Source organism: Tenrec ecaudatus, chromosome 13 (assembly GCF_050624435.1).
Source record: "Tenrec ecaudatus isolate mTenEca1 chromosome 13, mTenEca1.hap1, whole genome shotgun sequence".
In the NCBI taxonomy this organism is placed as follows: Eukaryota; Metazoa; Chordata; class Mammalia; order Afrosoricida; family Tenrecidae; genus Tenrec; species Tenrec ecaudatus.
Window position 1 is genome coordinate 4673586 of NC_134542.1, and position 12365 is coordinate 4685950.

Sequence of the window (12365 nt, forward strand, 5' to 3'; positions counted from 1 at the left end):
TAGCTTCATTTCAGGTCCCTTTATCTCAAGCCATGAGCACTTTAATTAGCATCAGTGGTGTTAATAATGACTTGTTCAGTGAGAGCCAGGTGACAAGTGAGACTTCCCTCCCTCCCTATCGCACTTAAGTCTCAGGCTAGAACTACACCCCACCCCCTTTCCAATCCCATCACGATGAAGACTGCCTGGGAGAGAGATGGGGCTGTGCTCTGCAGTTCCAGGAGGATCCTGATCCCTGGGTGCTGCCCACAGGTTAAATGAATCTGGCCGAAGAACATAACACACCTGTGGCCCAGGAACCTGGGCCCAGTATGCAGTCCCAGGCAAAAGCTGCTAGATCCTAGCAGCTAGAACCTACAGAGAAGCCTGGGCTTGGGCTGTACTTTTCAGCACTGTTGGCTGCTCTGCCGACTCTGCCAGACTAGCTTTCCCAGTAAGCAGAGAGCCCTTGGTGGGTGGAGGTGAGTGGGTGGAGGGGTTGGGGGGGGGGGGGCTCCAGTCAGGCCATTTCAGGCTGCAGCTGGGTTGTCTTGGCCAGAAAGCCAGGAAGTGTGAGAGTGGGTCCTCTGTGGGTAACATCTCAAAGGCCACCAAGTGTCCCTGGCCAGTTTAGACACTCAAAACGCTGCAGTTAACGGGAAAACAGGCCATGATCAGCTTGGCTAAGGCCACACCCTGGAAAACCTACAACCTGAAGGGCACTAGACGTGAAGGCAGGAGAGCCGAGCAATTCATCAGGAGGGAAAACAGGTAAGAGTCCCACTAGCTACCTGAGCGCTCCGCTGGTCTCACGGCCTGGCACCTGGCACCTTACAGGTACCACAGCAAGTGCTATGGCTTCCCACCAGCAAGCTGTACCAACACTTAGGCGGGCAGGGGGAGGCGCCTCTTGGACAGGTGCTTACTCTCCTTTGGGCTGGCTCATCCTAGCTTAGAGAGCCCGGCTTCCAAGGGGCTCACCACACCCAGCATAGTTCTTGTGTGGAAGCCGCCACCTGCTGGCTTAGAGGGGGGAGGATATGTTATTGGGGAGGGGGGCAGGTAGGGCAAAGCAAGGGTTTGATGACTCAGGTGGCAGCGTGCTGTGCTCGGCCTCCATTCCCTCCCGCCCTGGGCCGCCGGCCCTGCCCACCTCTGCGCGGTGAGCCGTCCATGCTCTCGGCGCTGGACGAGTGTGCGTCGGCCGGGCTGCGCCGCAGGCTGCTGAAGTAGCCGCGGGGCCGCGAGGCGCCGCCGCGCGGGGACCGCCCTCCGCCAGGGCCGCCGTCCCTGCGCGCGAAGATGCCGCTGAAGAAGCGCAGCAGCCGGCGCTCCGGGGCCGCTCCCGGGCCCGCGGCGCGCACGCGCTGCAGCCGCTGCAGGTCGCTGTTGTCCAGCGTGCGGTGCTTGCTCTGGCGACGCTGCCAGCGCTCCAGCTCCGAGAGCGCGGCGCCCTGGCTCAGCACCTCGCCCACGTCCAGGGTGTTGCGCTTCTCGGTGGCCAGCGGCGCCGTCGCCCCGGGCCCGGCCTCGCCCTCGGCGCCCGGCGCGCAGCCCAGGCTCCCCGAACTGCTGTGGCGCCGCGCGCCGCCCGCCGCCGGCTCCCGCGGGGGCTCCGGGCCGCTGCGCTGTCGGAAGCTGAGGCTGCGTTGCAGGGGTGCGGTCCGCGGGGACTCCCCGTCGGGGCGGCCCGGCTCCCAGGCAGGGGGACCGCCGGCGCCGGCCTCGGCGGGTTCAGGACGGCACAGCCGTAGCCGCCCGCGCTCCAGCTGACCGGTGCTGCGCGTGCGGAAGGTGCGGGCGGCCCAGGCGCGGGCCCGGCCGGCCTCGTTCTCTCCGGCCTCGGGCGCCAGCCGCCCGGGAGCGTCCGGGGAGCGCGCCGTCCGTGGCCTCGGGGCCGGGAGCCGGTCGGGGCCGGCGGCGGCCAGTAGGTCCTTGCGGACCATAGTCACGGAGATGCGGTAGACAGTCTTCTTGGGGGGCCGCGCCTCGGCCGGCTCGCCGCCGCCGTCCAGCAGGTACATGTCGCCGGGGGCCCCGGGTGGCGCGGGGTGGCAGCATCCAGCGCGCTCGGGGGCTGCGCGCGCGGGGAGGGGCCCGGTGCCGCTCTCAGTGCGGGGGGACTACGGTCCTGGCGCCCGGAGCACAGCCCGAGTGCAGGGGCCCAGGGAGCCGAGCCATGGGCCGGGCGTGCGCTCAGGCGCGGGACCGCGGGGTACCGCAGGTGCGGCGCGCAGGGCCCGGGGCAGTCCCCGGAGCCCGCGGCCTCATTGTTGGCGGCGCAATCCTGCCGGCGGCGGGGTCTGGGCGCACGCGGTGGCAGCGGGGTTCTCCCTGGCCAGCAGTGCGGGCTGTGCGGTGGCCGCGGGCGGCAGCGGCGAAGGTGGCGGGCGGCGGGGGAAAATGGAAATGCGCGCCGGGGCGGGGCGGCAGGGCCGACGTGCTGCGCCCCGGTCGCGCGCACACAAGCGACCGGCCGGTCCCGGGAGCGCGGCGGCGGCGGCGAGCGCGGCGGGCGAGCGCGGCGAAGCGCCGGCCTGGATCCTCCAGGAGCGGAGCCTCGGGCCCGCCCAGCAGAGCGACCAACCCTCAGTCAGAGAGCAAAATCCAGCTGGGGGCGGAGCCGCCCTCACCTGCTGCGGTTTTAAGTGAGGCTGGCTCCTACATGCAACAGCTCACACAAAGAACCCAGCTCCAACTCTCACCTGCTCCGTGCACAGCCGAGCATAACTGTGTGATCTGTAGGTGACATTTCCTCAGAAGAGCACCAGGCCTTTCTCCGGAGGCACCCCTGGGTGGACTTGATCCTCCAACCTTTCCATTAGCAGTGGAGCAATCAAACCATGTACAAACGCCACCCCCACCCCCCGCAGGGCTCACACTCACTAGAGGGTGGCTGTGGGTGCATGACCTAGGAGTCATCTGAATTTCCTAAATGAATAAAAACAGAAGGTGAGACCTAACTCATCTTGGACAGTATGCATGATCCGGGCATTCAGATATGGAACAAGTTATGGGCTCACTGCCCCTCTGACTCTTAGCAGCCCTACAGGGAGAGGGTTTCTGAGACTCTAGATCAAGTAAGACAACCAGGCAGCCTCATCTTTCTGCCTGGAGTGGAAGGTCTGACTTTGAACCGCTGACCTTGCAATTAGCAACCCATCACTCAAACACACAAGAGTTACATTTGTTATTTAAAGTGGAGTTTCTCTTCCATTGGACTCTAATTTTAAAAGGTCTGTGTGGGGTAGGGGGGGGGGAGAATAAAAATAAATTAAATCAATCAATCAATAAAAAGATGAGTGGTGGTGTATGCATTGTTGAATGGAACACTAACTCGTTTTGTAAACTTCTGCCCACACTACAACCTTGAAGAGCAAGCGGCTCCCACTCTGTCTGGTCCTATCAGGTGCAGTGGTGCACCGGTGATCAGCACCAGTTATTCAGGATGCTCACAGGGTGGATCTAGGTTTGTGATTGTGTCAACATCTCAAAAGGGAAACAATGTAGCAAATGCCACGCCTAGGAATCCTGCCAGAAGCTCCTACCTCCTTCCCCAAGCCTGAGGGCAAATACCAGTGGTGGCTCCAGAGGCTGTTTTGAGGGCGGATGCTGGTGACAAAGTGGGGCCGGGCCAGGTAGGCGTCACTGTCCAGCATGTGCCCTCTGCTGTCTCTTTTAACAAATGCCTCCTGTGCTCGAGGCAAAGGGGCGCAAAGATGGGTCTCACAGGCTCTCTACTGTAAGACAAGAGAATCTGGGTTTGTAGCAGTCAGGTGAAATATTCTGGTCGTAGGATACACATCGGAAAGACTACTTACTTGATAAGTGCGGCTTATTTGGGGCCCAAACCCCCTGCCATCAAGTTGATTCTACTCAGTACGGACCGGATACAGCATTTCCTAAGTTGTGGGTCTTAAGGGAGCAGACAGCCTCCTCTTTCTGCAGAGGAGTGGCTAGCAGCTTTAAATGACAAACCTGGCTGAACGGGTGGGGGGGGGGCTGGTTGTGTGTGAGTGAGTGATACAGGTGTACCTCATTTTACTGCATCTCACAGGCTGCAGGTGTGGGGCCACCCCATGTTAAGCATGGCTACCAGGGCCTGCTTTTCACAACAGCAGGTGTCCACGTCCTGTCTGTGCCCCACCTGGGAATCTCTCCCAACACTTCAGGCTCTTTCATCAGGCTAACACACACATCACAGAGAACAGCACGGTGGGCAGGTGGCTTTTCTAGGTGGCTCAGGGAAACCCACAGACTTGTGCAACTTGCTTACTTCGCTGCAAGGTCGGCCTGAGACTTGTTGACTAACGCCAATCCGTCTCTGCAACAGATGGTCTGTCTGAAGACAGAACTAGGGTATACTTCAAAAAGACCAGCCAAAATAAGACAATGCCACAGGAGGGGGCTGTTGGAGACAGGTGAGAGCAAAGGTGTGGACGTGTCCGGGTCCTCACGGCTTAAGCCACCTTGTGGGTGAACAGCCTCTGTGTGACCTTGGTTTCCAGGTGACACCTTCTCACCCTCCATAGCCAGTGGTGATGTCCACTGTGTGCCCTGCAGTTCCCGCCCACCTGCTGTGACGGAGGGAGTTCATTCCCTGGTGTTCACAGGCTGACTGCCAGACTTTTCTTCCTCGTCTGTTTCTGTCTGAGCACTCTACTGAACCGTGCTCAGCATCACAGCAACGCAGAAGCCTCCACGGGCAGAGAGATGGCGGGGCACTGAGCTCGGGTCTCCACTGCGCACCCGTACAGAGCCATGTGTCTCAGCACTACCTGGTAGCACTCTCGGTAAATGTTCACCTCTCGGTTCGCATTCTTCATTTATTCATCACGTCATTAGGGGGAGGCCACTGTTCCGTTTTGCAGGTGCTTTGGTGGTGTGGCGGTAAGGGAGACGTCAGCAGCTTGAAACCACCTGCAGCTCCTTCAGAGAAAGAGGGGGTGTGCTACTCCCACAAAGAGTGGCAGTCTCAGAAACCAACAGGGACAGTCCTACTCTACAGGGTCACAATGCGATAGCATCAATTTGATGGCAGTGAGTTTGGTTTGATTTGGGTCCAATTTGGCTGAGGAAAAGACAGAACTCTACTCTGGTCACGAGTGACAGGCTCAGAAATCCACAGGGGCAGTTCTCCCCTGTCCAAAAGGGTCGCCAGGAGTCGGAATCACCTCACTGGCAGTCCCTTTGGCTTTGGATCATGTTTTGCAAAGACAAGTCTGGGGTTGGTTTCTGTCCTCAAAGAGCTCTTGGGCTCCAGAAAATGACTGTCGTTTGGTCCCCCCGGAAGTGTCTTCCCCTGTCTGAACCATAATCTCTCTGTGGACCACAACGTAGGTATCCCAATTAGGCCCGTTCCCACTCCAGTAAGCCCACCTGTACCTAGGATGTTTTGACCAGCCACCTACCATGCATGGTGACAGTTGTCCTTGATTCCCTCCCACCATGTCCTTCCTAACTTGTCAGCAGGTCCTTGGACACTGTTATGAGCCCCTGCCACTGGTCTCCCCATCTGGGTCATACTCCTTGGTCTTTGGGTCCCCTTTGTCCTAAGACTATTAGAAACATTCTCTTGAAAAAATAAAGGGGGCACAAAGAGGAAAAAATAATCAGTGATAATTCATCAGCCGGACGTGGGGCCAGCTTTCTCTTTAATAAGGGGGGAGGCTGAGGTTTGCCAAAGGTCCACCCCTTTTCAGCTGCAGCCCTGTGGCACCTTCCATGGCTGCTGAGTCTTTAGTGGGGAAGCAAAATGCCACAAAGGGCCAATTTCTGCTGTAGGTGAGGGCGGGCCTGAACCCGGGAGCCCCAACAGCTCAGGGTGAGGTGCCATTTCTGTATTGGGAGCATGACAACTTCTGGCTGCGAAGTTGGAGGCTAATATGCAATGGGCCAGCCTCACAAGAAGGCATTTAAATCTGTATTGCTGCTTAAAACGGCTCCAGTTTCCCAGAGCCTTTGTCTGCAATCCGCCCCGGGTTTTGTGCCGTGCCCTACGAGGCTGTAAACTGCAGAGTAGAAGAATCCACAGTCTTAGCTGCTGAGGGACCTGCCAGGAAGCCCCTATGGGCCCCTGTGAGGAGGAGTTCGCCATCTCTGGGTGCTCGCACCTACCAGGGGCTGCAGGTCTGTCCACTCCACACCGACTGTGGCGAGACCACACTGGCCTGACCTTCGGGAATAGAAAGGCTGCTCTCGGGGCACCGTCCCCCCCTATGGCCCCAGAGACATGGCCTCTCCTGATGCAACGAGGCCACAAGCTCTGAACAGAATCTGTCACTCCACAATCTAATCCCCCACTTACAAAGCCAGACCTGCCTAAAACAGGACCACCACCCAAGGCCTTGCTTTAACTGTGGCCGGTATAACCGAGCCCAGGATGCCATCCGCATTTCTCCCAACACCCCCAGGCTGTGGAACACCTCCCTCCCTCCCCCGATTTCGGCCGGTAAAACAAGCCAGCCCTGTTTTTGAGCACGCAGAAATTGGAGCCCCTGGGCAGCCTGGCATGGCCTCGGCTCTGCCGAGTTCCTACTACTGGCAGTGGGATCCAAGACTGCAGAGGTGGGCCCAGACCGCGGGCCTGGTGCTCCACCGGGCCGGGTCACCACCCTCCCACTCCCCCGGCCACCCCCCTTTGACCAGCCTCCCAGACTGCCCTACCCTGGGCCATTTCTAGTTGCTGACAAATTTAAACACCCTCCCGGAGAAGTGGGTATCGCAAGCGTCCCCAGAGCTGATAAGCCTTATTTAAAGGAAGCCAGTGGTCGTCAGCAGAGCCATCTGCTCCCCAAGCAGGTCCCCCAACGTGCCAGCGAGTAATCACGTTTGCTGCTTCTCAGCAAACCCTCCTCGGATGGCAACAGAAGCCAGCCAACCAGCACTCTCCGCGGCCTGGGCACGCCCCCCAGGAGCCACAAAGAGCCCCTCCCCCAGCCCCGGGCACGTTCAAGGCTGCTTTCAGGAGGCAAGTCGCTGGCAGGCAGAGAGGCAGGAAACAAAAGGGAAGGCAGCGTGCTTGTCTAGCGAGGGCCGTTTTCCCGCTCAGCCCCAGAGAGTCTCGTGTCAGTTCTTATGGGGTGCTGAGAGCCCCGACAGTTTATCTTCCTTCCCCGGTGTCTCTCTCTATGCAGGGGCACCCCCAACCCAGCTTACCAGGGGCAGAATTCTACCCATCTTGAAGATGCGGACATCTGGTGCCAATCAGAAGGGAAGGGGCTCTGCCTGTGAAGGTGGTAATGGTGATAGGTGCCGGTGGTGATGGTGGTAGTGGTGGGTCAGTAAGGTTGATGGAGGTGGTACAGGAGCAGGCGAAGGTGGTGGTGGAGGAGAACCAGGAGGAAGGAGGGGAAACTATAACCCAATTCAGGCACACAAAAGCACAACACACCCTGATCCTGCTCCAGCCCCAGGCTCAGGCTCATTATGGCTCACACCCGGGGTCAGCAAACCTCGGAGATGGAAAAGCCCATTCTGTCCATCACACCAATTTGATAATCATCTGAGAGCCATGAGTATATTTCTATAAGCAAATGAAGTCACCGTGATCTGAATACTGCCCCTTAAGTCTTTCCATTTACTTCAGAGCCGCATAGATGTACTGAAAGAGCCGCAGATGGCTCTCAAGCCACAGTTTGCTGACCATGCACCCTAACACGGTGCTCCTCAGAGATTTCATTAATTTTGCAGGTGGGTTCCAGGCCTGTCTTCCTAGCACATGCTCCCCTGAACTTACCCTGCAGCAGGGTAACAGGCAAGCTTCTACGGCCATCGTGCCCTGGCTGCACGGATGCCCATTTGTCCATTTCCCAGGGAGCAAACCAGGGTCTCCATGTGGAAGGGGGTACTTCTACCTTGGGAATGTCACTGCCCCTCAGTGTCCTTGTTGCTGGGTGCTCTCAGGTTGATTCCAGCCATGAGCCCTCCCCTTGCCCCCAGAGCTGCCCCAAGTGTTTCCAAGATGGCAAATCTTTACAGAAGCAGACAAACACATCGTTCTCCAAAGGAATGGCTGGTGGATTTGAACCACGGACCTTTTAGGTAGCAGCTAAGCACGTAACTGCTGTGCCAAGGACCAGAGACCCCACACACAGCTGGCGACTGTTTGCAAGTATCTAAAGCCAAACCCATAGCAACCCTCGGGACAGGGTAGGATAGGACTGCTCCCCTGTGGGTTTCTGAGACTGTAACTGTGCAGGAGGAGAAAGTCCCGTCTTCTCCCGAGGAGCAGCTAGTGGTTTCGAACTTCTGACCGCCTAAGGTTCGTATGAATTGACCTCCACTCCACGGTAGGGAGTTGGTTTGGTTTTTGGGAGGCCAAACTGAGGCTTCCCATCCACAAAGGTTGGCCAAGTAGATGCAAGACTTGATTTTAAAACAATGAGGTGATGGTGGCAGTTGTACGATTTCAGTGCTTCTGCTCTGCCCGGCAGGGTTGCAGAAATGCCTTAGTGGGTTTCTTGCAACAGTGACTGAAGATCATGTTCCAGTTCAATCTGTTAGCCACCGAGCTACAGTGAGTCTGAAAACCAGGCAAGGCTGCTGGTGGGAACTGCCTGAGTGGCAGTGGGTTTGGCTTTGTGTTCTAACCTAGAGTGCTCATGTTCCAGCCTCTTTCTAGGGGACAACATGTCCTCCATTGGCAATGGCACCTGTGTCATTCCACCCCACCCCCACCCCCCACAGGTGGTGACCCTACTGGTGTTTGAGGTCCAAACAGTCCCTGGGAGGTAGGTAAGATCTGACTGGTGGACAAAACTCCCTATTTTCCCTTTAAGCCAAAGACCAAACTCACTGCCACGGAGTCGATTCTGACTCACAGCGACCCTGCAGGACGGTAGAATTGTCCCTGTTGGGGTTTTGAGACTGTAACTCTTTATGGGAGTAGACAGCCTCGTCTTTCTTCAGTAGAGCGACAGCAGGTTTCAAACTGCTTATCTGGCAGCTGGCAGCCCAACACTTAACTATTGTGCCTCAAAGGCTTCTGGAAATCTGCACTCACTCTGAGAGGATGGAAAGGACCCCTCCGGAAAAACCAAACCCACTGCCACGGAGTTGACTTCAACTCACTGCAACCCTGTAGGAGAGGGTTGCACCGTGCCTGTGAGTTCCAGACACTGTCAGACTTGTGGCAGTAGAAAACCCAGCGCTCTCTCCCCCAAGGAGCAGCTAATGGTTTGGAACAGCAATGCCTCACCACTAGCAAGCTCACCATCACAATCACCTTTCACTTTCTGTGCAGGTAGCTTTTAAATCATGGAAGAGGCCTTTGCTCACAGTCACCAAAACCCAACCCGAGTCCACTCTAGTTCATGTTGTCAGGTGCCTGTGGCAGTGACCTCATCTCCAGTCAACTTGAGCAAAGGGGTGGAATCTAGCCTGCCAACCAGGTCAAAACTTTAGAGGAGTGACAGAGATGAATAGCTCACTGGAGACCAGACCCAGTCTCTTTGCCTTCCCTTTCCTGCTGTGGAGACACTCTGTGAGTTGGAGCTGCTTTAAGATGCTTCCACTGCCACTGGATCCACAAGACCTTCTACCCCCTGGCCTGTGATCTTCCTGCATTCGGCATCATTGCATGTGTTGCATGAGTCTGGAGAGGAAATTATGGACAAGTATTGGACATATGGGCTACTATCGAACTTATGAGCTATTATTGGACTCAGGGACTTGACCTGGACTGGGACACTCTATTATATAAAGCCCTTTCCTTTTACACACGAATGTCTCTGGATTTGTTTCTCTAGTCAACCCAGACTACCAGTGCCGTCGAGTCGGTTCAGACTCACAACAGATGGATGTACAGTAGCATGAACCCTGCCAGGTCCCATGCCGTCTGCACGTCCATTTGAGCTTCTGTTTGTGCCCACTGTGGCAGCCATCATGTCCATCTACCTTGCCAAGGGTCCTTCCTCCTCGTTGCTGCCCCTTGACTTCACCGAGCATGAGGTCCTTCTCCAAGGACTCATTTCTCCTGACAACAAAACCAGAGTATGTGAGATGAAGTCTCTCCACCCTTGCCTCTAAGGAGCATTCTGGCCATACTTCTCCCAAGACAGATTGGTTTGTCCTGTTAACTGCCCAGGGTCCTTTCAATAGTCTTCTCCAGCACCACCATTCAAATGCATTGATTCCTCTCCAGTCTTTCTTATTCAATGTCCAACTCTCCCGGGCATGGGGGAACACCATGGCTTGGGTCAGACACACCTTAGTCCTCAAAGTAACCTCCTTGCTTTTCGACACTTCAAAGAGGTCTTGTGCAGCAGACTGACCCAATGCATCCCCATAATCTTGCACCAAGTGAGCCTCAGTAAGGACCTAGCGTACCTGGTTGGACTTACCTACACGCTCTTTAGTGCATGGTTAAGAACAGGCCTCGTTCAGAGCCCAGGGATGTCCATGCCGATGACACAGGTGCCAGCCACTCAGCGGCACACAGCACAGCAGGGCACACTGACAGACGGGGGCGGCTGCCATCCGCAGCAGCTGTGATCCAGGCCACTCCCAAGTGCTGGGCACTGTGCCGCAGTGATGGTCAGAGCCAGGGCCTCTGTGCGATGCCGCTGCCCCCTCCCACCTGGCCTCGCACTTCATCTCTCCGAGCAGCTGTGGCTGGGGATGACAAGGACTTCATTAAGGCGACACAGATGCCGCACCTGTCCCTAGTGTCACAGGAAGGACACGCGGGTGGTTGCGTGGAGACAAACCCAGGCGCGTGTGGGGCTCCCCAAGTCCACTCAGGGAGGTGGCCAGGCTGAGCTGGGAGCATGTCCTGCAGGAGGGGACTCAGAGGACTCAGCCACGCTGACAGACATCACTGCGGGGACACGGAGATGAGGCTGGCACAATTCCGAAACATGCCATGGCGGCCAGCCACCTAAGTCCCTGCGCCCCACCCCACGCAGAGGTGGCCCAAACATGGCTTGGACGCTGTACTGTGTCTATGGCCACGGCTCACTGAACTGTGTGATCACAGGAATTACCTATAATTGAAACTCTGCTCTTTAAAGAACCCAGGGCCATGACAAAGTGCATCTGGGCGCTCCGTCGCAGGACAGCGGCAAGGCTCCGTCTCCAGAGACTGTGTGTCTCTGCCACTGCGGCTTCTGCACCCGTGTGAGATGTGCTGGGGCTGCTATCTGGGAGTCTTTCATCTGTGCCCAGGGGACGTGGAGATGAGATACATTTTTCTCTAAAATGTGCCACTAAGGACCATTCAAAGCATGTGGCCAAGTCCCTGCCTTTATTAAGCGGCTCAACCCCTGCCTTGGTGCCCCTAGCGTGAGGATAAGTACACAGGCTGCCGGCGAGAGGAGGAATCTGGGTCACCAGGATGGGTCCCCATGCAGCAAAGTGGAACCGAACATCAGCGCCTTCTTACCTCCTGCGACCAAGGCCCCCCACCCCCAAGAGGCAGTGCACAGGCTGGGAGCTGGGGAGCAGGTGGATGCTGGGGTGCTGTCAGAAGCCCAGCCCACCCGCCAGTGCCACACTTCTTCACGGAGCTGCGGCCACCTGCTCTCCTGGCCTCCTTCCCAGATCAACCACCAACTCCTGGCTCTGAGATGTGAAGGGGGTGGAAGGCTGATCAGTAATCAATAACCCGTGGACCAAACACCTCACAGCATTCCCCAAGACCAGACCACCCACATCTGGTAAAGGTGGGCTATAACCCATGGCCCTCGAGTAGACTGTGGACTCACGGCAACCCACCCTGCAGGGCAGGGCAGACCTGACCCACAGGTCTTCCAGTGGCTGTCACCCACTCAAAATCAGGCTGCCTCCTCTTTCTCCGCCAGAGTAGTTGATGTGTTCGGACCCCTCAACGTTCGGCAGAGTGAGAACTCACTGAAAGAGTGGGCTATAAAGCAAAAACAAAAAAACTCGCTGCCAGGGAACTGATGCTGACCCATGGTGACCCTGTAGGACAGGGTAGAACTGCTCCTGTGGGTTTCCAAGGCTGTCACTCTTCACAGGAGTAGAAAGCCTCCTCTTTCTCCCGAGGAGAGGCTGGAGGGTTTGAACTGCTGACTTGGCAGTGAGCTGCCTGCCTGATACTAATCCACTATGCCACCAGGGCTCCTGAGAGAGCGAGTTAGTAACTGCTCACGTTCCCAGCTCTGGGCATGTGAGGGGGCCAGAAATCATCAGAAAACACTCTTGATGTTGACCATACACTAGAGGAGGGAGAGCGGGCGGGAAGGAGGAAGAGGTGGAGGGGAAGAAAGGGAGAAGACGGGGAGGGAGGGGGCAGAGGAGCTGCCTTCTAGTCCACTTCAACTCACAACAGCCCTGACTGAGGACAGTTGTGTCCGGAGGGTCTTCAGTGGCTGTTTTTTAAAATGAGATCACCAGCCCTTTTTTTCCCCTGTGCTTCTGGATAG

At 57.1% G+C, this 12365-nt stretch overlaps 1 protein-coding gene across 4 annotated transcripts in view; it reads right to left on the reverse strand.

Annotated features, from left to right (window-relative positions):
- AGAP1 (ArfGAP with GTPase domain, ankyrin repeat and PH domain 1) overlaps positions 1 to 12365 on the reverse strand; it is a 411022-nt gene that overhangs the window by 316403 nt on the left and 82254 nt on the right. The window contains exon 1 of one of the 4 annotated variants that reach the window (XM_075529188.1): positions 1133 to 2243. The exons of 2 other annotated variants lie outside the window; for them this stretch is intronic. In XM_075529188.1, coding sequence (XP_075385303.1) covers positions 1133 to 2003 — 871 coding nt within the window. In that variant the 5' untranslated portion in view covers positions 2004 to 2243. Of the gene's footprint in view, positions 1 to 1132; positions 2244 to 12365 lie in introns of those variants that run through there. One more of the 4 variants, XM_075529187.1, reaches the window with a different exon arrangement.